General features: G+C 47.5%; 1 protein-coding gene across 1 annotated transcript; it reads right to left on the bottom strand.

Moving 5' to 3' along the window:
* Positions 1-285: 285 nt before the first annotated feature.
* On the bottom strand, positions 286-1,137 carry LOC107106902 (uncharacterized protein K02A2.6-like; the record flags this gene model as incomplete). The annotated part of the gene is made up of 2 exons (XM_015407117.1): positions 286-331; positions 434-1,137. Coding segments are annotated over 2 exons (750 nt in total), but the record flags the coding sequence as incomplete, so codon positions are not given.
* Between the last annotated feature and the right edge of the window lie 23,279 nt (positions 1,138-24,416).

Below are 24,416 nucleotides of genomic sequence, written 5' to 3'. Positions count from 1 at the left end.
TTCGGTACTCACCGCCTGCTCTGGGGGTGTCCACTCGACATCAGGGGATTCAGCCGTCGGAGAGTCAGCGCTGTCCCTAGCCCAACGTCTCCTTAACTGATCTATGTGGCGCCGCCAGATTCGACCGTCAGCCAACTGCACCACATACATTCGAGTACCCACAGAGTCGGATATAACCCCAGGAAGCCACAAGTGCCCGTTTGCATAATTTCGTGCGAAAACCTTGTCCCCTTTTTCAAACATGCGCACCTTCGGTTGCGCAGTGGTACGCTCGGACTGATCTTCTGATAGGTCTGGGTGCATACGGTTCAAACGGGTCGTGAGTCTCCGCCCCATTAACAATTCGGCCGGACTACGGCCTGTAGCACTACAGGGGGTGGTGTGCTGCAGCAAAAGAAAGGAGCCCAGCCTCTGGCTCCAGTCCCCTTCGTCCATTTTACCCAGGGCCTCTTTGGCCGTCCTGACCATCCGTTCGGCTTGGCCATTAGATGCCGGATGGAAAGGGGCCGAAGTCATTTGGCGTATGCCATTACTCGTGAGGAAGAGCCTAAATTCCTCAGACACAAATTGAGGCCCGTTGTCACTGACGATGACGTCAGGCAACCCGTGGGTGGCAAAAAGTCGGCGGAGCGCATGGATCACAGCAAGTGATGTGGTCGATTTCATATGCACGACCTCCAGCCATTTGGACATAGCGTCCACCACAATTAGGAACATTTGCCCTTGGAGAGGGCCAGCAAAATCTATATGCAATCTGGCCCAGGGTTTACCAGATGACTCCCAGCCTTGGGGTGTAGCTTGTGGGGGATCGGGTCTGACTTGCTGGCATTTGGGACACCCTCGTACCCATTCTTCGATCTCTTTGTCCAGCCCCGGCCACCAGACATACCCTCTGGCCAACGCTTTGGTGTGTACCATACCGGGGTGACCCTCGTGCAGCGACTCTAACACTCTCGTCCTGAGTTTGTCAGGAACCACCACCCTGTTCCCCCATAATACACAGCCCTTAGAAATGGATAGTTCATTTTGACGGCTTTTGTAAGGGCCGAACTCCGGTTCAACGCTTCCAACCGGCCACCCCCTCCAAACCCAGTTTAATACTCGGGACAGCACGCTATCCTTGGCCGTGTGTGCTGCAATGTCCCTGGATGATACCGGGGGTCGAGGAAGCTCCTCAATTGCCAAGACCTCACAGGCGGGGGCAGGGTCTGCGCCAATGTCCGGCACCGGGCACCGGCTGAGGGCATCCGCATGCCCAATCGCTTTCCCAGGCCGGTGCTCTAAGTCAAAATCATAAGCCTGCAAAAATATCGCCCATCTAAGCATGCGTGGGGACATGATGTTTGGCAATTGCTTATCGGGCGCAAAAATCCCCAGTAGCGGCTTGTGGTCAGTGACCAGCAAAAATCGTCTGCCAAAAATAAAATCATGGAACTTTTTGACAGCCGCTACCAACGCCAGACCCTCCTTGTCTATCTGGGCATAGTTCCGCTCTGCCGCAGATAGTGATCTAGAATAAAAAGCGATAGGCGCTTCGCTCCCATCAGGCATCAGATGGCTTAAAACTGCGCCTACTCCAAACGGTGAAGCGTCAGCAGCTAACACCAGGAGCTTGTGTTCATCATAATGCGTGAGTACGGCATTAGATGTCAGCAGCTCCTTGACTCCCACAAAAGCCTTTTCCTCGGCCTGCCCCCACTTCCATTTTGCCTCCTTGTGCAAAAGCGCGTGCAAAGGGGCCGCCACTGATGCCTTATGCGGTAAAAACGCATGATAAAAATTCAGGAGTCCTAAAAAGGATTGGAGCTCCTTCTTACTCACCGGCCTGGGGGCGTTTTGGATTGCAGATACCTTCTCATCCGTGGGGTGGACTCCCTCTGCGTCAATGCGAAACCCCAGGAAGTCCACACTTTCCACCCCGAGCGTGCATTTTGAGCGCTTAACTCTGAGGCCGGCATTTTGAAAACGCCTGAGGACCTCTTTAACCCGGTCCAGTAGTTCCTGTTCAGACCCGCCCGCAATCAGCACGTCGTCAAAATAGGGCACTGTGCCAGGTACCCCCCTTAGTAGACGTTCCATGAGGCCCTGAAAAATCCCAGGTGCTACGTTGACCCCGAATTGCAGCCTGTTCACTTTAAAAGCCCCTTGGTGGGTTACAATTGTTTGGGCCTCGGCAGCCTCCGGGGTGACAGGCAACTGCTGGTATGCCTGGGCCAGGTCAAATTTGGCGAAAATCTTGCCACCCCCCAGGGAAGCCAAAATGTGGCTTATTACCGGGACCGGGTACGAATGTTGCTGCAGCGCCTTGTTAATCGTACATTTGTAATCGGCGCATAGTCGTATGGACCCATCTGATTTGACAGGGGTTACGATCGGGGTCTCCCATTTGCTGTATGGTACTGGCTCTAAAACCCCTTGCTCAACTAGTTTGTCAATCTCTTTTTCCACCTTATGTTTGAGAGACACAGGTACTTTCCGATACTTCAACCTAATAGGTTTGACTGACGGATCTAAGTCAAACGCAACCGGGGGGCCCTTGTACCTTCCCAACCCTTCGGCAAATACATCAGGGAACAGGTCGTACAGCATGCCCCATTTATTTTCAGACATCCTGTTAATCCCAGAAATACCGATGCCCAATGGCTCAAACCAATCTAACCCTAGCAGGTTAACCCGGTCTCCCTCTGCAATCAGGAATGACAGTTTAACACATTTCCCCTTATACTCAACAGTAACAGAGTCCCGTCCGGCCAAGGGAATTCGGTTGCCCTGGAAGTCGGACACTCTGGTTCCCGCAGGCTGGAGCCGCCGCCGGCTTCGGTTCGGGAACAACTGGCGCCAGGACGCGGCAGAAATCACCGTCACGGACGATCCTGAGTCCACCTCCATTGTACAGGGTCGGCCGTCGAGGAGTGGAGTCACGGTGATCTTGCCCTGGCTGCTGGTGCGATTTACGGCCGATGCGCTCGACAAGGTCGCCGTCAACTGGCAGCTTGCTTCCGATGCTGAGGAACGGGTCTTGCCTTGGGTGCTGACTGGAGTGCCCCTCTGCGCTGACCGGTTGTTAGTTGAGGGATCCTTCTTCGCTGATCTGCAGACTCTGGCCAGATGACCACGCCGCCCACACGCTCTGCAGTCGACATCACGAGCCCAACAGGAGCCGCGCTGGTGCTTCCCGCCACAACCGGAGCAAGGCTTGACGTTGGTAGTCTTCGCTGGGGTCCGCTTGCCTCGAACCGCGTTGACGTCATCATCCGCGTCTTCGCCCTCGCTGTCTCGTTGAGCGTGTATACTGGGCTCTGCCACCCGCTGGCGGACCTCCTTCGTGGACTTCTCCGCTGCTTCCGCGGCCACGGCCTCTTCGTAGGCCACTGCCCAGGTCAGGGTGGTGCGGGCGAACAGCCTCTGTTGCAGCCTTTCATCTTTGAGACCGCAGACGAGACGGTCTCTGAGGGCTTCCTCCACGTTGTGGAAATTACATGGCCGTGCGGCTTTGCGAAGGGCCGCCACGAAATCTGCGATGGTCTCGCCTCCGGCCTGGTTCCGCTTGTAAATGCGTCTCCAGGTGGAACTCGAACCTGGATAGGTAGGAGTCCCAGTCTTCTGAGGAGGGTTCGAAGCACTCGAACTTCTGGCTTCCAGCCATCGGGGGAGACTTGGGCACCGGAGCTGGTGGCGCCTCCGCCGGATCGGCTGCTGTGCTCTGCTCGCTTTCTTCCGAGTCCGAAGTGTGGATGTCCGCAGGGCTGCCTACCTGCTCTAACATCCCATCCTCGTCGCCAATTGTTAGATCGCGCTAACAAAGGACTCTTAGAGTGATTCAGCAAGTGATTCAGCTTTATTGGAAGTAACGAACAAGCACTCAACTCAGTAAGAAACCAGAACAGAAAACAGTGGGAGCTTATGCTCCTTTTAAACATAACCGGGCTAATGTAGCCACGCCTATTTACAAATAACAACCAATGAGATTGCTAGAATAAAGACCAATGGGAGTCTTTCCCTCCTAGGGAATGGTATCGTTCTGATTGGTCGCTGTTACGAAGCGACCAATAGGAAGTTCGCTCAGAGGAGCCCTGGTCTGGCTCGAAGCTTAACATGGGAGTCCTATGAGGTGATTCATGTAATCATTTCAATACATTACAGTGCACCTTGGTGTTTAGTCATGCCAGCCACATGACCACTGAAACGTCTTCGGACAGCGCTGGCTCTTCGGCTTTGAAATGGAGATGAGCACCACAACCCTAGAGTTGGATTCGACTGCTTTTCGAGCAAGGGAACCTTTACCTTTTTAAAAACTGTATTACATTGGTTCCAAGTTACAAGATATTACCCATTCTCAGATGGAAGGTCCAGTAATCCAAAGTGGCTCTACTCCTGAGTCACCGCAGGCAGAGTTGTTTGGCCAATGCAAGCAAGTATCCAAGATGGCCAAAAAATGAGCAAGAAGATGTCTACACGGCTAAGTTTACCCTCCCTTGGCTTTCCCTTGGGCGGCAGGAGACGCTGCGGGTGCTTCAACGACTAGTCGTGAGCCGGGAGCAACAGAGGCCGATGAGCAGCTGTGGCTCTGGGGACGATCTGCGGATGACAGCCGCCCCAGGACTGCGGCAGCTGCCAGGAGATGTAAGATCGGAGGGCCCAACGTCGGACTGGAGAGTGTGTCATTTTCTATGCCTGTCATTTCCCATGCCTGACTTGCGATCTGAGTTTGGCGGGGCGGTGTGTGAGAGGAGACCAGAGAGCAGAGTGCCCCCAGTGGATGAGTGTAACAGCGGCGGTTCTGATCACTGGAGACGGTGGTGTGCTTCGCCCTCTGCAGCGCGGAGCCGGAAGAGCCCTAGGAACATCGGGCTGGCTACACTGGGGAGAAGCCCTGGGATCTTCACATTGGTACCTGCAGACGGGGAATTGGAGAAGCCCCAGGAACATCGCTTTGGTATATGGGGGGGAGGCTCTGTCCCGGGACTGGATGTTATAGTTTAATTCATGATGATGAAATTGGTGGGAGGGGCTGTGATTTTACATCTTATTAATCGGGGAACATTGTTAGCTGTTGCTTAGTTTATGATAGTACTGTATTAGTGTAGGTTAGGCAGATTGACTACCCACAATTTGGAATTAGATTGTTTTGTGAAAACAGTGGACTTCCACTTGATTATACTCAGGGTGCATTCTATTGTTATTGGCAGTCTGAGGCTTGGCGAAGGCAGCTGGTATGGTAATGTCTCCTCAACAGATCCCGGTGCTCATGGGGCAAGGAAAGTATAGCGGTGGGTCGAGGCCAAGAGCTAAGGGAAGGGCACTGAGAAATAAGTTGGCTCGGTGTCCTTCCAGCCTACGACCCATCCCGAAGGTGGCCAGTGGTGGGGCTAGGATGGATAACCCCTCTCCGACAATGGTGCTGTGCAATGCCAGGTCTGTAAATAATAAGATCATGGTCCTATGGGACTTCCTGCAGGAGCAGAGGCTAGACCTGGCTTGCGTGACCAAGACCTGGGTGCGGGACGGGGAGACCTTTGCTCTCTCCCAGCTCCCCCCCTGGGTTCTCAGTCCTTCACCAATCTCAGACTAAGGGGTGGGGGGACGGAGTGGCGATGTTCATTCGGGAGGCTTACTCCTTCAGGGCGTTCCCACCGCTGGAAATCACGGGCATTGAGTGTGTTGGCCTGGTGTGGGAAGCCAGGGAGAGTGTTGCTATTTGGCTGGTGTACCGACCACCTACCGCTCCAGCCAATGGCCTACCGTCCCTGCTGGAGGCCATAGCAGGCTGGGCGCTGGAGCACCCTAGGCTTATTGTCTTGGGTGACTTCAACTTCCATGCCGATGATGCGACCTGCATGCTGGCAGCGGACCTGGTGTTATCCATGGTGGCGCTCGGACTCTCCCAACTTGTAACGACCCCGACTCATCAGGCTGGACACACACTCAATTTGATCTTCGTGGCTGGGGTAACACTGGACCGGATTACAGCTTCGGCTGTACCATGGTCAGATCACCTAGCCCTGAAGGCCCATCTGAATATCCCTCCCCGACCCTGTTTAGGTGGCGAGTGTATTTTGGCCAAGAGTTTTATTTCTAGCCCAAAGTATACCGATATTAAAAAAGCAGAATTTCTTTGAAGATTTAAATAAAATCATGAGACAATTCATTTGGCAGCATAAAAAGGCTAGAATAAAATGGAAAGTATTGCAGGATAGAAAAAAAAGAGGAGGATTGAATATGCCAAATTGGTACCTTTACTACCAAGCGGCCGCCCTAGCTTGGATCAAAGAATGGGTCACCTTGGAAAATAGGAGACTACTATTATTGGAGGGTCATGACTTATTAATGGGGTGGCACGCATATATATGGTACGGAAAGGATAAAATCCATTCCAATTTTAGGAAACATTGGCTAAGAGATGCACTAAATAAAGTCTGGAGTAAGACAAAAGAGAAATTTTGTAAGAAAACACCAAGATGGGTTTCGCCCCTGGAAGCATTTATAAAACCAGCATTAATAACATCAAATAAGAAAGTAACTTACCAGACTTTGTTAAATAGAGAAAATAAATTAATAATAGAAGAGAAGTTGCTAAGGGAAAATATATTATCCTGGTGCGAAAAGAATGCTGCAGGATAGGTATAACAAGGATATGCTAAGAGGCTTTGAAGATAAAAACAATGAGCTAGAAAAAATTTGGTTGTCCTCAAACGACAAATTAATACAAATACAGCTTTTTATTGGCAGATTTCGAAAAAGATGAAGAAGTGAAAGGAGCAATGTGTAATTGGATGAAAGATATAGGGAAAAAGATAGAGTTAGATACGTGGACCAAAACATGGGAATCGGTTAAATATATGAAAGCCATGGCCTATAAAGAAAATGTATATAAAATGTTCCATAGGTGGCATTGGTCCCCGGAAAAAATAGCCAAATGTTATTCTGGATATTCCAGCCAATGTTGGAAATGTAAGGCAAATACAGGGACCTTTTACCACATGTGGTGGACGTGTAGTAAAATTAAGGGATATTGGAAAATGGTGAGGAAATCGATTCAAGAAATAATGGAGAAAAATGTGACATTGGAACCTGAAATATATTGATTAAATATACTACCTAAGGGTTATAGCCAGCAGGACAAGTATGTTCTTGTTTATATAATAACTGCTGCTCGTTTACTATTGCTCAAAAACTGGAAACTAGATATAATACCGACTAGGGAAGAACTAGTGGTGAAAGATCAAGCGCAAATGGATAATCTGAGCTTGATGTTGCAAAACAAAAATGAAAATGTGTATAATAAAAGATGGTCTAAGGTGTATGATTGGATAGAGACGTTAACTGTATGAGACTCTACTATATATGTTAATGTAAACTTTGTAAAAACCAAATAAAAGTGTTTATTTAAAAAAAAGAGATGTCAGTCAAAGCTGCTAAGAGAGAGTTCTATGCAGCGGAGATTGCGTCGGCTAGCTCACGCCCAGCCCAATTGTTTAAGACGATTTGGTCATTAACAGCGTTGCCTCAGGGCAAGCCAAATGTTAGATAATTGGAGATTGGCTGGGAGGCATTTGCGAGCTATTTTGTTAATAAAGTCTTGTCGTTCCGCCGTGACCTCCCCGCCCCAGTTGAAACAGTAAGGGAACTTGAGGCCCCTTGCACGTCTGCGTCGGGTATGGATTGTTTCGACCTGCTCAGCCCTAAGGAAGTTGACAGATTGCTTATGACTATACGCCCAACCACGTGCAACTTTGATCCGTGCCCTTCCTGGCTCATTAAAGTGGGCCATAAGGGGTTTCGAGGTGCCCTCAGGGAGATTATCAACAAGTTCCTCTCTGAGGGACGGTTCCCGGGGGCACTCAAGGACGCGATGGTCCACCCTCTCTTAAAAAAAAAAAACGTCTCTGGATCCGGCCGAATTGGCTAACTATAGGCTGGTTTCCAATTTGCCCTATTTGGGCAAATTAATCGAGAGGTCGGTGGCGGCATAGCTCCAGGGCTTTCTGGATGATGCTCCCGTGTTAGATCCCTTCCAGTCCGGCTTTCGCCCGGGACACAGGATGGAGAAGGCATTGGTTGCTCTTACCACACATAATACATATGTCGTAAGTCCAGGTGAAAGCTCAGATACTGGAACAGCAGATGAGATTTTCAGGGTGTGCTTTGGAGGCTACAGCTTTTCTTACTTGGATCATGAATCCCACAATTACCTGCAATGATTGCCGACATGGGGATACGGGGGCTTGCCTTACAGTGGCTTCTCTCTTTTCTCCAGGGTCGGGGACAAAGGGTGACGCTAGGGGAACAGCGGTACAGGAGACACCCACTTGAGTGTGGGGTGCCTCAGGGTGCTGTGATTGACCCGATGTTGTTTAACTTCTATATGTGCCCCCTTGCCCAGGTGGCTAGGAGGTTTTGATTGGGTTGTCATCAGTATGCTATTCAAGGCAGTATGCTGATGACACCCAGCTCTACCTGATGTTGGGTGGCCGGTCAGACTCCAGTCCGGAAGATCTGGACTGGGCATTGCAGGCCGTGGCTGGTTGGCTTAGGCTGAGCCGGTTGAAGCTGAATTCGGCGAAGACGGAGGTCCTATGCCTGAGTCGTGGTGGTAAGAGGTTGGGGGCCCCCTCCCGACCTTTGATGGGGCGCTATTAATGCCAGTGCCGGAGGTTAGGAGTTTGGGAGTGCGCCTGGATCCCCTTCTGACGATGGAGGCCCAGGTAGCGGCCACTGCAAAATCGGCCTTTTACCATCTTCGGCTGGTTCGGCAGTTGGTTCCCTTCCTCGACTGCTGCGACCTGGCTATGGTGATCCATGCGACGATCACCTCGAGATTGGATTACTGTAACGCTCTCTACATGGGGCTGCCCTTGTCCCAAATCCGGAAGCTGCAGCTGGTGTAGAATGTTGTGGCCAGGCTGTTGATGGGCCTCCCATGTCGAGAGCACATCCAGCCTGCGCTTACGCTACTGCACTGGCTGCCAATTGCTTACCGGATTTGCTTCAAAGTGCTGGTGCTTACCTTTAAAGCCATATGTGGCCAGGGTCCGGCTTACCTGAGGGACCGCCTTTCCCCATTTGTGCCCCAGAGAGCACTACGGTCTGGGGCCCAACAATGTCTATCTATCCTGGGCCCCAAGCAGGTGAGACTTGCCGTTACCAGGGCCAGGGCGTTTTCGGTGGCGGCTCCTTACTGGTGGAATGAGCTCCTGGACAAGATCAGGGCCCTGTGGGACTTGTCACAGTTCTGCAGGGCCTACAAGATGGAGCTCTTCCACCAGGCTTTCAAATAGGAGCCACCACCACAGTTACCATCAATTCGGAATATCGGACTGACCCGCTCTGAGCCTCACCGGCGAACATCTGGACCGTGGGACTGATTTTAAGATCTGAAGACAGAAGGAATGCAGATACAATGCCATTATTCTTAAGGTTACTCTGCTGTAGCGAGCACTTTATTGTTAAGATTGTTTTTTAAGGGATTTTAATATTTTTATTGTTTTATTTGTATCGGCCTATCGGCCATCTCCTATAAGCCGCTCAGAGCCTGTTCACAGGGTGGGTGGGGTATAAATGTAAATATAAATAAATAAATAAATAAGTTGCAAGTAGCCATCATCAAGCTGCGGATAGACTAGAATCTCATGTCTTCATGGGTAAAGAGACTGTCACGGTTCCAGGCCTATGAACCAATAAGGTCTCTTAGCAATGACACATAACTAAAGTGTTAGACCAATGGCTGAACAGGTGACATAAATAGTGGTCTGACCAGAGAGGAAGGAACAAAGCCAATCTGCAGCTAGCCTTGAAAGGAATGCAGCTAATTGGAAAGCTGGTACCAGACATCTCTAAGGCTTCCAAACTTGGGGTGTTGTTAAATATCAAATCCACAATTGAGCCGGCAATATATTTGACTTCAGTGGAAGGAAAGAATTCTAGAAGGGCATTTTCCCTAGCTAGATGTTCTGCCCTTCCATCTGCAGTTATTAAAGGTAGGTACAATCAACCCCCTACTCTGAAAGGCTATGCCCATGTCTTTTAAGTGAGATTGAATTGATAGAGCCAGTTTGGTGTAGTAGTTAAGTGCGCAGACTCTAATCTGGGAGAACCGGGTTTGATTCCCCATTCCTCCACTTGCACCTGGCTGGATGACCTTGGGCAAGCCATAACTCTGGCACAGCTATTCTTGAAAAAGAGCAGTTTCTGTCAAGAGTTCTCTCAGCCCCACCTACCTCACAGGGTGTCTGTTGTGGGGAGGGGAAGGGAAAGAAGTTTGTAAATCACTCTGAGACACCTTTGGGTAGTGAAGGGTGGGGTATAAATCCAATCTCTTCTCTTCTTCTCTTCTAGAGCATATGTTCTTCAGCTGTCCATTTTACAGGGAGGCTCGTCTTAAAATTATTACCCCATTAGTCGATAGGACACCTGGGCACATTAATACAAACAAAGTAAGGCTTCACTGGCTCCTATCAGATAAGAATGCAGAGATTACACATTCAGTCACTGAGTTTTGTGCATTAATTCTTAGATTGTGGGAATCACATTTTAAAAGTTCTTAAATTCAGATTTCTATTTTTGTATATTATGACTGTTTTTTTCTCTCCCTCACATATTATGCTTACTCTGTATGTTGGTCTTAAGACCGTAATAATAATAAAAAACTTTTAAAAACTTTAAATAGCTCGTACCAGGCTTCACATTCCCTTTGGCAGGTACCGTTATCTAGGCTGTACAAGGTTCACTGCATTCTTTCTCAGCAAGGCAGTTTTAAACTCTATTTAACTCACAAGCAGGTCGCATGCAAAGCCTGAACCAAACTTTGAATCGGAATGAATTTTAAGGGAACCAAAATTCTTTAAAGGGCAGGAGCTGGGAGACACTACCTATGTCATTTTTATTGGGAGTGAATGGGATCATAGCCAGTAATTTATCAAAGTTGTTGAGAGAGAACCCCCCCCCCCAAAAAACCCCAGACTGTTGTAGCTGCGGTGATAATATTCAACTGCAATGAATAAAATATGTAGATTTCATTCTATAAATGCACTCTGATTCTTCTTCATATTTTGGTTGAAGCATTTAACAGTGACCACTACTAGAGACAGAATATTAGAACAGACTGGCTCCTGGAATGATCTAATATAGCAGCTTTTATGTTCAACCCCAAACATCTTTCTTTCTGTTTTTTACATTTGCTTTATTCCCACCATCTGACTATAGTTCTGCATTTAAAGCCTGTTCCCATGGGTGGTGTCATGGTTCATGTGCTCATGTCTGCAAGCCATCCAGCATTTGTGACAAAGTGTGTTTACTTGGAGAAAGGAGAATTTTTAATGCACAAAATTAACATGACACATTATATTTCTATCATCAGGATACTGCTTCCTGCCCTCCACTTTTTCACTAAAGCATCAGACAAAGTTATTAATATACAACTATCTAGGTAGCAGATATTCAAAACAAAGATGAGATATTTTGGATACAGACATTAACTCCTCAGGGACTGAATGAAGAAGTTGACTGGACCTGCTGCTTTTGAGAAAATGCATACCTGTCATTCTGTATTTGATAGTGTTGACCTTGTGATTCTTTTTGCTCTCTCACCCCTCTTTAACCCCTCCCACTATGGAAAGTAAAAAATTCCCTCCCTTGGCAACAGTATTATGCAATGCATGTGGGTGACTGCATCATCCCTGGGTCCTACTATATATTGATGTAACGTTAGCAGTATGCAACTTTTTAAAATAAATTATTATTATTATTATTAACTACCTTTGATGGAAGAGACTCACATCCAGACACATTGGATATTTGGTACCAGGTTGGTTGGCTAATTTAAATACTCGATGGCTAAAACCTATTTGTATAATTATACTATTTATACATTCTAACAGTTATATAATTTCCATTTTGGTGTAGAACAATTTGGAGATCATGTGCAGTTACCATAAGAGATATGTAAAACTATCAGCTCTGTGTGTAAAAGGTTTTAAGAGTCTGATATTTGGATAATTTCTTTTAACCTATTTTATCCTTTACTATTGTGGACACCATAATAAATATTTGTATTTTTATAATAACTTATTTTGTTAGCTTGACCCTCATATATCACAGAGAACAGTGGTTAAGTCTGAAATGCCAAAACTAGGGAAGTAGTAAACTGCAAGTGAATGAAATAACAACAAAAAAGATATGCTATAATCTTTGAAAAAATTGCTACACCCAATAAAGGTAGTTCTAGGTGGTCAGTCATGTTGGTCTGAAGCAGTAGAACAAATTTAGAGTCCGGTGGCACCTTTTAAACCAACAAAGGTTTATTCAAGGTATGAGCTTTCGTGTGCATGCACACTTTTTCAAATAAAGGTATTTGTTAAAGCCTACAAGCAGTGACCAGTTCAGTTCTACCAATGACTTCATGGTTGTCCTAAATATATAATGTGTGGGGAAGGCTCTCCAGAGCCTGGAGGCTTCCCAGTTTCAGTGAGAGGTGTGTGTGTGGTAGAATTATTATCAGCCTGGATTATTTAGCCTATGAGCCTGGTGAACTACTGGAGCTTTGTGAGACAAAGCCCCATGGATTTTTTAGTGTAGATACGAACTGAGGTATGCAACATCAGCTGTGGAGATTTAAGGTTAGATTCCACCTAAAATTTCCACCTGAGCAGTGGGTGGGTGGTGATTTTTACTGATTCCCACTTCCCATAGCAAACCTCTGATTCCCAACAAGTAGCAGTGGGCATGAACCAAACCATGAAGCAGAATTCGTCATTAATTTTGCCCTTTTTGTGGTTCACGAACTTCCATGAACTTTTTAAGCAGTTTGTGGTGGTTTGTGGATAGAATGGAAAGCAGGGGTTTAAAGGGACACTGCTTAAACAGCCACTTTGTTGTTTTTTGGGCTTTCTGCAAACCCCATTTAAAGGGACTGTGGTCCCTTTCAATGCGGATTGCAGGGCCACGAACCATGAACTGGTTTGCAAACAAACTTCCTGGATCGATTCCGTTTGTGGTTCAGTTTGTGGTATGGCCACAAACCGACACAAACCACATTTTTCATACCCATCCCTACCCACAAGCTAATCCCAGGGGCCAACATGCCTCAGGAGCAGCATTTCCGGCTGCAGCAGGAGTGGGGAGGTGGGGAAGTTACATTTCTGTGGATGGAAATCCTTATTTCCATGTAACGGTAGGTGGGATCGAAGTCATTATGTTTTTGGACTGGCCAAACCTGACATAAACACTAGAAGTCTGGTCAGAGAAGCACTGCCTTCTGTTTGGAACATAAGCTGTCCTTTTATGAGGGGCATTTTATTTTACCACACAGAACCAATTCCAGCCAATCTTATTCAGCAGAGGTAAAGAAGGATAGGCTGATTTAAAGTAAGATTGTGACAAATTTCCAATCAGATTTGCATATCTGAGAACAAATATTTTCTAAATAGATGAATATTTTTAAAAGCTATGGTTGAAAATCAGGAAAGGTTATATGTGCTTTTCAATGGTGTCCAAAATGTTAGTGGAAAAAAGTGTATTTTCAGTCCTCAATTTTGATCAAGTTGTTATCTTGTACTTGTAATATAACCAGTTTAATGAGAAGACTGCCTTCAGTTTAAATAACTGTGAGGAAAAATATGCCACCACCTCCTATATCCCAACCCCAGATCTACCTGACATAAGATAATCTTGGTTGGACAACACTCTCTCCCAGTCTAGAACTGGATATAGCTGTCCTTATCTATAGCTTAACCCTGACAATTCCTAAACTCAAGAAAAGCCATAAAATACCCGGAAAAAGGGAAATTATCCTGCATTTTCTCTAGTCTCAGCTTAGCCTAACCTCCCTTTATTTGTTGTCATCTCTAGTATAATTAGCCTTCTTACCAGAGGATTGGAAGGCAGAAGCCAAGTTAACATGAATTTTCAAAAAAAGTTCCAGGTTGGATAGGACTGAAGAAATGGTAGCACTTGGCATGCAGAAGTTCCCAGGTTCAGTCCCTGGCATCTCCAGTTAAAAAGATAATTTTGTAGATGATGTGAAAGACCTCCACCTGAGGCCCGGGAGAGCTGCTGCCAGTCTGAGCCAACACTGACCTTCAACATAAGGCAGCTTGATGTGTTCACGTGTGTTCAAATTACAGCAACAGCTGATGGTGGCTATCACTGTCACTCTCTTGTTTGTGTGCGGGCATCTGACTCTAGCCACTGCTAGAGCTGAGTGTTGAACTAAATGAACCAGCAAATTAGTTTTAGTGCCTGCTTAATCCAGTTTGTGCAGACGATCTGGTGGAGACATACATGTTTGTTGACCACATTCAGCCAGTCTTCAGTCCTTCCCTGGAGCAGCAGTGAAGCACAGATCCCCATTCAGCATAATGAATGTGGCATTTTTCACAATGCAGCTCATTCAAACCCTCCGAGTGACTAACAATGGATGCCTGGCAAGGGGCCACTTTGTTGCCAAGGAATCCCGGATGCCTTTAGAGACAAGAGGCTGTTACAAGGAGCTATGCAGTTCAGCTACAGAACAAGGCCCCTTATTTTAAACTATTTTGAGAGGTGCACAGTATGGAGGATAGAGGCACATGCTTTTTCAAAGATTGTGGCAATTTGCCATACAGGCAACTGTGGCTATTCTCTTGCTCTGAAGGCACAAACTTAGAAATTGATCTGTCTATCCCCTTACTGGGTTTTAAAGATGTCCTGTACTGTCTGTTTATGAATTGGAAAGGTCATTCTTGTTTACCCAACACAAAATGCCTCATTCTTGTAGGCCTCCTTCCTAGTTTTTGCTGGAGCAGCCTTAAGACATTTCCATAAACAAGCCTCCCAACAGCAGATGTCTGAGTGAAAATACAGAGCAATGTGGCTTCAGTCCTTTACCATCATCTTTTACCTTTCAACAGACAAGAGAGGATGATGACTGCAAACCCAGTGAGTTGTCCCTGCAGAGCTGACACAGGCTGATAGTGGCCTGAGCCCACTTTGCGGGGAGGGCAGACTATAAATTTGATAATAAATAAATAAATAAATATGAGGTATAAGGTTTATATCTGAAATGGGTTTCAAGTCTTGATCTAATTGTTATACTAAATTTGCCCTAATAGGTATAATACAGGGATGGTCAACTGGTGGTTCATGAAACAAACCTAGCCCTCTCCATTGTTTCTCACCTATATTCTGCCCTTCCCGTACAATGCAGGATACCTTTTTCTCATTTTATCCTCATAACAATTCAGTTAACTAGGTTATACTGAGAGGTAATGTCTGGGTTAAGGCAATCTAATGGAATTCATTGCTAAGCAGGGATTGAAAGTTGGGTCTACTTTTTCATAGTCCAACACTTGATCCACCATTTTACTCTGTCTCTCAGAGTGTTTACATCTGTCCCTCATCAGCCCTGTGGTAGAAGATTTGCTCACAGTTTTCTTGGTGGGAAAATAAAAATTGGCAGGGATGTTCCATTCCTGGTCTTTGACATACTCACCGAAGCAGAAGTTGAGGCACATTGTTGATACATCACCAGGGGTCTTGTTGTAGAAAAAGAGCTGCCGGAGCTCATTAGCATAACTCATTAGCATAACTTATTTGCATATGCCACGCCCCCTGACATCACCGGAAGTGACAGAAGGCCACACACCCTGACATCACCGGAAGTGTGTCAGAAGGCCCGGCTACTTACCCTCCTGCTTCATCCTCATTCCCAAACGGAATGAGGATCGAAGCAGAGGGCGGGGTAAAGAAGGGGGCGGGGCTTCACCACGTGACCGCCCCGCCCCCTAGAGGTTCTCTTCCGGAGCTCCGTACCTGAGAGCTCCCCCCCGACTAGAGCCCTGTACATCACATAGAAATAGGCATCACTGGTGGTCATATCAATTCCATGAATGTGGCTAAAGAGCAGGCTTCAGTCTCCAGACAGGCAATGCCAGAGCCTTTTCACCAGCAGTAAACTGACTTTAAAAAGAAGAAAATAAATATTTTAAAAGCTCACAATCTCTCCACAACAGATTGTATATGCAAACACTTCAGTGGTAACTCAGATGGACACAGAAAATGTAAATCTTCTTTTCTAAAATGAGGGGGAGGGGAAGGACAGCTAGAAGAGTTGATATTTCCTGTTTATAAGTCAGTTTTCCAAAGATGGGATGAATGAAGTAACAGGAAAAACAAACTATAAGTTTCTTCATTCAGGCATTGTTTCAACCACAGTAGCAGTGCAGTCACAAGCAGACTTACATTTTTCTAAGCTTATTGATTCAGGGGACTTAGAAGGGTATAACTGTAACTGTAAATACCTCTTTGGGGTATATACAGTATGCAGCTGATGGGCATTGTCCACAGTGAAAACACCTGGGAACTCATGGATGTGAATAGGGTGCCAGTTCCCCCATTAGAACTCAATGTCCAATAAAAATGTTTGTGAATTTAAACCAGGATATTGTAAATGCTACTATGAGGAGAACCTGTTGCATCCTTATCACCAGTGGTGGCTTTACTTTGAAGCCAGGTAAGGTGCCTGCCTCTGGCAGTGGATGTGCGATGCCATAAAAGATGACAGAGTGGGAGACTGAAAGACAGGTTTGAGCACTGGACACAATCTATTGGGAAAGCTCTCCTAATGTGCAAGCCTGCCTCAGAGCACTAGCAAGACATGTAACATTAAATTATAGCATATGAATATGGTGTAGGCAATGAATCCAAATAGCACAAAACAAAAGCAAAGTAATTTTCTATGTGTATGTGTCCTCGTTCTCTTTATAGATAGTCAGATGTTATCAGTTTAGTCCTTGTTCACATGGTAGAGCTAGAATAGAGGAAAGCCGACAGAAAAATACCATTTACTATTTAGTGCGCTGATGGCTGTCTAAATACACAGCTACATATGCATACATGCATGAGAGCGTTAATTATGATACATTTATGTTTTTCCAGTCATGTTTGCATTTTTCCTGCATTCACCTATTATACCCAAAAGAAGTGAGGAAATGTTATAATGAGCTGCTGCAGAAGAGGGCTATGGGTGTCTGCTGATACAATGATCAGGTTAAGTGGAAGCAGGTAGAAGACAAAGAATGTTCTTATCTTACATTGTGGTAGACCCAGTATCAAATGCTTTCTTCATTATGGATGCAGTTCTGAAACCCAAATACAAAATGGTATGGAAATATAAGTCTCACAATTGATAGAACTGTTGAAACCTTGTATCAACAACTGCACATGCAGTTACAAGGTAACTTTCAAAGTACCAGCTTCTACTTCCCCAGTGGAAAGACAGCGGTAGTTCAGTCTTTTTGAGAAAGCCATATGAACTTAATTTTTAGATGTTTGTGGAGAGCCATTGGTGAGAAATTGCATACAAACAACTCCAAACCGATCACATGCAATGGATAGAAGGGAATTTGTGTGATCTGGAATCAAATTTCATAACAGAGAAACCATGGAACAAACACACAGTGGCAACCAATCAGCGCAGTCATAAATATTTATTAAAATCTTTTTGCCTTCTAAGTAGGGGTGTGCAGGGGAAAATTCAGGTTTTTTTGGATTTGGGTATAATAAAGCCGGTTTTTTTCGGTATTCCCAAATATACCCAAATACCAATACCAGAATCGTATTGGTACCCAAAAATATTTGGTATTCTTGAAAATATTTGGCTCCATTATATCCTATGGGGCCATTGTAGTCAATGGCAAAAATCTTCTAACTTGTAGTCAGTGGGCTGGGGGGGATGGGGTTTGGACCTGTGCTTTGGTGGCTCCGGTCACGACTCATGGCATTTCTGGCACCTCTTTACTTGGTCCTCAATCTTGTTGTTCAGGCCTGGACACCATATATAGCTCCAGGCTAGTGCCTTCATGTGCACTATCCCGGGGTGGGTCTCATGTAGTGCCTCGATCACCCATTAGCACAGGGACGTGGGCACCACGACCTGACCACCCCACAGGAGGCACCCTTTGTGTGATGGCATTTCTCCCTTCCTAGAGATGAATGCCGTGAATTTGGGTCCCACTGAGCCGGTAGGCCACCCCTTCCCCACCTGGGACAAAATGCGGTCCTGGGCAGTGTGCCGGGAGACCTCTGAGACCTGGACCGGATGGTCGGGTAGGTCCTCTATCAGAGCAATGTGGTGTGCTGGGTCAGGGTCGGGGTCGCATGGGGGCAGGGGCAGGCGGCTGAGGGCATCAGCATGGCCCATCACCTTGCTGGGCTGATGCTGGAGCACATACTGATAGCCCATAAGGAACATTGACCAACGCATGACCCAGGGAAGAGAGCATCTGGGGGGTTTGGCGATCCAGGGCCAGCAACCCCAGCAATGGTTTGTGGTCAGTGATGATCGTAAAAGACCTCCTGTACAAGTAGTTATGAAACCTTTTAACCCATGCCAAAATCACCAGAGCTTCTTTATCTATTTGCCCATAGTTGCGCTCTTCTGGTGACAGCATGTGGGAGTAGTATGCTATCGGCACTTCTCTGCCATTGACCAGTGTGTGTCCCAGGACTGCCCCCATCCCATATGGGGAAGCATCACACACTAGTACCACTGGCAGCGCCTTGTCAAAGTGTGTGAGGACTGCATTAGACACCAAGAGGTCCTTTACTGCCTTGAAAGCAGTGGTGTGTTTGGCACCCCAGGACCACGGGGCGTACTTGTCCAGTAGCCTGTGGAGGGGTTCTGCAACTGCGGCTTTGTGAGGCAAGAAAGGATGATAAAAGTTTAAAAGTCCTAGTAACACCTGTAGTTCTGATTTGGAGGATGGGACGGGCGCCTCAGTGATAGCATGGACCTTCTCGGATCTTGGATGGATGCCCTGAGTGTCTATTGCGAACCCCAGGAACTCTACCCATGGCACTCCCAACAAACATTTCTCCCGCTTGACTTTCAACCCCACTTCACTGAAACGCCTAAGTACAGTCCTGAGCCGCTCAGCGAAGGAGTCCGAATCCGGTGCGGCAATCAAAACATCATCAAAAATGGTTGGACTCTGGGGATTCCATTAAGGAGACAGGCCATTAGATTCTGGAAAATCCCCAGAGCCACACTAACCCCAAAGTGCAACCGCTTCACCTTAAAAGTGACTATGGTCTGGACTTCTGCAGTGGCGTGACTATGGTCTGCACCTCTGCGTGGACTTCTGCACCTGTGCGTGGACTTCTGCACCTGTGCGTGACTATGGTCTGGACTTCTGCAGTGGCCTCGTCCACCAGGAGCTGCTGGTACACCTGGGCCAGATTCAGTTTCCCAAAACTCAGGTCTCCCCAATGAAGCCAATACCTTGCTGACCACCGGTACCAGATATGCATGGTCTTGCAATGCCTTGTTGAGTGTGCATTTGTAATCTGCACAGATGCAGACGTCCCAATTTTGTTTAACCAGGGTGACTATTGGAGTTTCCCATTTGGCATGCGGCATGGGCTCTAAAACCCCTTGTGCCACCGGGCAGTCCAGCTCTGCCTCAATTTTGGGCTGTAATGCGATCGGGGGCACCTGGCTTTCATGTGTATGGGTCTAATCACTGGGTCTAGGTCTAGGGAGACCGACGGGCTGGTGTAGCACCCGAGCATCCCATTGAACACTTCTGGGAATTCATTACATACCCTGTTAAAATCCTGAGCCCAAACCTGGTTCACCCCTGTCACCCCAAACCCCAGGGGCCCAAACCACGAAAGGCCCAGTAGGGTGGTGAGCCTCCCTTCCACCACCACCAGCTCCAAAAGTCCATTAAAGTTCTTGTATTTCACCCCCAATTTGCCCCACTCCTTAATGGCAACTGGGTTCTTCTGGAAGTCCAGTAAGGAAAGGCCTTGTGGCTTTTCCAAGAGGGGTCCCCCCTGGGGGCAAAGTTTCTGTAGTGTCTCTGTGGAGATTATAGAAAAAGAGGACCCAGTGTCCAGTTCCATCCTACAGGGGGACCCCTCAATTAAAACAGTCACATGTAATTTGTTTAGGGTGTTGGGGGGCAAATTCAGTACCTGATGCTGGTGGTGGTTGACTGTCAGGGAGCTCAGGTCCAATGAGACCAGATGCACTGTCTTCTTTCACTGGGGTCCCTTGGAACAGCAGACACGTGTGAGATGGCCGGCCTTCCCACAGGTCTGGCAGATCGTGTCACGGAAGCAGCAGAAATGATGCTCATGATCCTCTCTGCAGCGGGTTGTCGGGGTGCTTGCCTTGCGGTCCTCGGGCCGAGCCAATCGCCGTACCTGGTGGACGTTCTCATTGTCGGAACTGTTGGAGTCCGAGGTGGTGATTGCCTGGTGAGCAGTGGAAGCCTTCCGATCCCATTGGGACTTCTCGAAAGCCATGGCTGTCTGGAGGGCCTTCTCGAGTTTGCCTTTGTCGAGGCTGACTAACTTACGCCTGAGTTTCGGCTCCCAGACCCCCCCTTCCACACAAACTGATTCAGCAGGGCGTCCTCCATTTTGGGAAACTTGCAATCGATGGCCAGCCATCTGATGTCAGCTAGAAATTCGGGGGTGGTCTCAACAGATTTCTGGATTCACGCAAAGAAATCCATGCGCATGGCCATGACTGAGGGCTTGGGAGCGTAGTACCTGTTTAGGGCCTCGATCAGGTCATCATAGGAGTCTTCTTCCATCATCTTTGGGGCGATGGGACTTCTTGCCAGGCGGATCGTGGTGACGCCACATGTGCTCAGGAGCCAAGATTTCTTCAGGTCTTCGTCTGTGGGCCATTGGATTTTGAAGAAATGTTTCAGTTGCTCGACCCAGGATTCCCAAAGCTCGGGATGTGCTGGGTCAAAGGTGGAGATCTGTCCCGGAGCGATGGCCATGACTTGGGGTGGGGGTGCTGGAGCCAGATGCAGAGATGTTGGGGCCAAGGTCAGCGGTTCGCTGGGTGGTGCGTTGTGAGGAGGAGAGTTCTGGTGCTTTTCAGAGGTCGCCGTTGCAGTGCTCGGGGCTGCGGGGGAGTCAGGCTCACTCAACGGGATCCCACCTTCATCGCCAGTATAAAGTACTGAGACTGACGCATCATTGAGCGATTTCAGCTCATACTTTACTTAGTGATTCCAAGAACTTGAGATACAAGGGCAAGCCCGAGGGCTGCTTAAATGCACCCACACAAACACCCCACACACACACCCATACACCCATGATTGGCTTATTTACATTAACCTCCATTTGATAGGTTTCCTTGAGGATCCGGATTAGCCGATAGGCTGCTAGAAGGATCCCCTTTGCCTATTGTTTCTAGGAGCGAAGTTCTGGCTGTTCGGGAGACTGCATGCTCCGTGCAACCGCGTGTGCGGTCTCCATTGGAACACAACAGGAACCTTGTCAAAAGCCTTTTGGAAGTCCAAGTGTGTAAAGTCTACCAGATTGCCCTTATTCACATTTGTTGACCTGCTCAAAGATTTCCAAGATATTTCCCTTTGCAGAAGCCATGTTGATTTTCCCTCAGCAGATTTGGTTCCTTGGTGTACTTGATAATTCTCTCTTTAATAATAATTTATACTAATTTACCTGGAAGACGTTAGACAAACTGGCCTGTAATTTCTTGCATCCCCCCCCCCCCAGACTCCTTTTTTAAAACTGGGGTGACATTAGCCTAGAGACCAGACACGGTAACATATCCAGATAAGATGGAAGATAAGAAGAGATTGGATTTATACCCTGCCCTTCACTACCCAAAGGAGTCTCAGAGTGGCTTTCAACCCCCTTCCTCTCCCCACAACAGACATCCTGTGAGGTAGGTGGGGCTGAGAGAGCACTTTTGAGGACTTCCCTTGAGAGAACAGCTCTGGCAGAACTTGTGACTGACCCAAGGTCACACCAGCAGCTGCATGTGGAGGAGTGGGGAATCAAACCCGGTTCTCCCAGATTAGGGGAGGAAGAGGAGAAGGAGAAAAGATTGGATTTATACCCCGCCCTTCACTACCTGAAAGAGTCTCAGACCGGCTTACAAACTCCTTTCCCGTCCCCTCCCCACAACAGACACCCTGTGAGGTGGGTAGGGCTGAGTGACAGAAACTGCTCTTTTTCAAGGACAGCTCTTGTCAGAGCTACGGCTTGCCCACGGTCATCCAGCCAGGTGCGAGGAGTGGGGAATCAAACCCGGTTCTCCCAGATTAGAGTCCGCGCACTTAACCACTACACCAAACTGACTCGAGAAGAAGAAGAAGAAGAGATTGGACTTATACCCTCCAGCCCTTCACTACCCAAAGGAGTTCTCAGAGTGGCTTACAAACTCCTTTCCCTCCCCCTCCCCACAACAGACACCCTGGGAGGCAGGTGGTGCTGAGAGAGCTCTTGACAGAAACTGCTCTTTTTCAAGGACAGCTCTTGCCAGAACTATGGCTTGCCCAAGGTCATCCAGCCAGGTGCAAGTGGAGGAGTGGGGAATCAAACCCAGTTCTCCCAGATTAGAGTCCCCGCACACTTAACCACTAGACCAAACTGGCTCTCTTTTAATTATCAGACATACCATCAGAGGATCTTTTGCCTGCTCACCCTCCAATGTGTTATAAAAAATCATCACTAAACAACGTCCTTCAGCGGTCTTTATAGTACAAAAAGGATGAGACCCCAATTTGGCACCACATATGGCAACCTTCAGAAATCAGTGGGAGAACATTCCAGTCTATCAGGACATTCTGCTGTTGACCTGGAAAGCTCCCATTCTTCAACAACAGGACTTCAAAGGGAGACTCCAGTTCAGTGTTCCCTCTAAGCTGAGTTAGTGTGAGCTAGCTCACAGTCTTTTAGCCTCCGGCTTACACATTTTTGTCTCAGCTCAGGAAGGATGGCTCCAGAGCAAACTGATTTGTGCGGTAGCCAAATTGCTCGCTCACAACTTTAATGCCAGGCGCTCACAAAGTAGAATTTTTGCTCACAAGACTCCACGGCTTAGAGGGAGCCTTGCTCCAGTTTGAAACTACTGGATTAACAAATTAGATGTTATATCGTTAGGATTCAATAACAATGGACTACCATCCAGAGGTCATTTCGTAGAAAAAGAGGTGCAGGAGCTCATTAGCATAGCTCATTAGCATAACCTATTTGCATATGCCACACCCCCTGACATCACCGGAGGTGTGTCAGAAGGCAACACCCACCGCTCAGGCTCCACTGGACTGTTTTGGATTGCTAGCTATTGGGGGGGGGGGGACATGCAGATCTGCCCTCACAGAGGAGGGAGAGCTTGTACCTGAAGGCGGGATGGGGGGGGGCTCTGCAACTTACCTGGCTGCTTCTTGCTTCTTGTGGCCCGACTGAGGGCTGCTGGGAGCAGGGGGTGGGGCTTGTTAAATGTGCCCGCCCCCTGGGCTTCTTACTGCTGGAGCTTTGCTCCCACAGGAAATGATCCCTACCATCAAACAAAAGTTAAATTATCTTAAGAAGTCTGGGATGGTTATGTCATTTGTTATTGCATATGTGGTCACTGTGCCTTCCTTCTGGACAACTGAGTTTTGCTTAGAAATGTCCTGGATGGTACCTCTCACATTTCATTGACTTTTAACCGCACTTGTGACTCTTCCTCCACCCCCCCCATGCCTATGAATGTGTTATGAGATCATGCATCTGATGAAGTGAACTGCACTCCATAAAAGCTTCTGCACTAATAAATCTTTTTAAGGTTTTCACAAAATTCCATTTTTCAAAGGCTTTCTCCCTTTGTCTCTTGTAAAAACATCCCTTGTTGCAATGTTTCTGTCCAGAGAAGCAAGGCTGTATTGTAACATAGTATGACAGGATGCTGAGACTTCACTGGCTGGCAGGGCAAATGCCAGCATGCTGCCTGATCATCCCCCAAAGCATTCTTTAGCCTGGACTGACCTTCACTTAAGGAGGAGCCTGCCTGATATCCTGATTCCAGGGACAGCTAAAGCAGTCATGAATCACAAGGGGTGGGGGTGGGAAGTCTGAACCTTCAAATCTCTCTTCTCACAGCCAGGCTCAAACACATGAGAGCATCTTGCATTATTACGCAGAAAGTGGAGCTGCAGCAAAGACTCCTTAAAATAGTTCTTGCTTGGCCATTGCGCTGTGTCACCAGTGACACTGAGGCCCTTTCCACACTTGGACTTCATCCTGGGTTTTCTCTCTGTTCAACTCTCAGCCATTAACCTTGCAGTTATCTCTGTTTATTTGTTGTTTTCTGCACTAATTTTGTCCCCCTCCAAATTGCTTGCCTGCTCAGTGTTATAAATTCTGCATGGTGAACAGGGGTGTAATGTACTTCGCCATGGCCACGTGCGCGACTGTTGGGCCATGCGGTCATCCCGAACAGCAGAGCTTCGCTCCACAGAGAACAATAGTGAAGCGGATCCTAGCCCACACCTATCAGAGGTGTAAATAGCCTATAGGAAGTAGAGGGTGTGTTTTGGTGGTGGGTTTTCTGGGCCGGCAGTCCTTGTCTGCTGAATAAAAGTACTTTGCTGAAATCACTCCACGTTTCTTAGTACTTTTCAAAG

The sequence above is a fragment of the Gekko japonicus genome, unplaced genomic scaffold (assembly GCF_001447785.1).
Source record: "Gekko japonicus isolate JY-2015 unplaced genomic scaffold, Gekko_japonicus_V1.1 scaffold3273, whole genome shotgun sequence".
Taxonomy (NCBI): domain Eukaryota; kingdom Metazoa; phylum Chordata; class Lepidosauria; order Squamata; family Gekkonidae; genus Gekko; species Gekko japonicus.
Note: the sequence above shows the minus strand (reverse complement) of the source record. Positions and strands in the feature narration are given on the sequence as shown.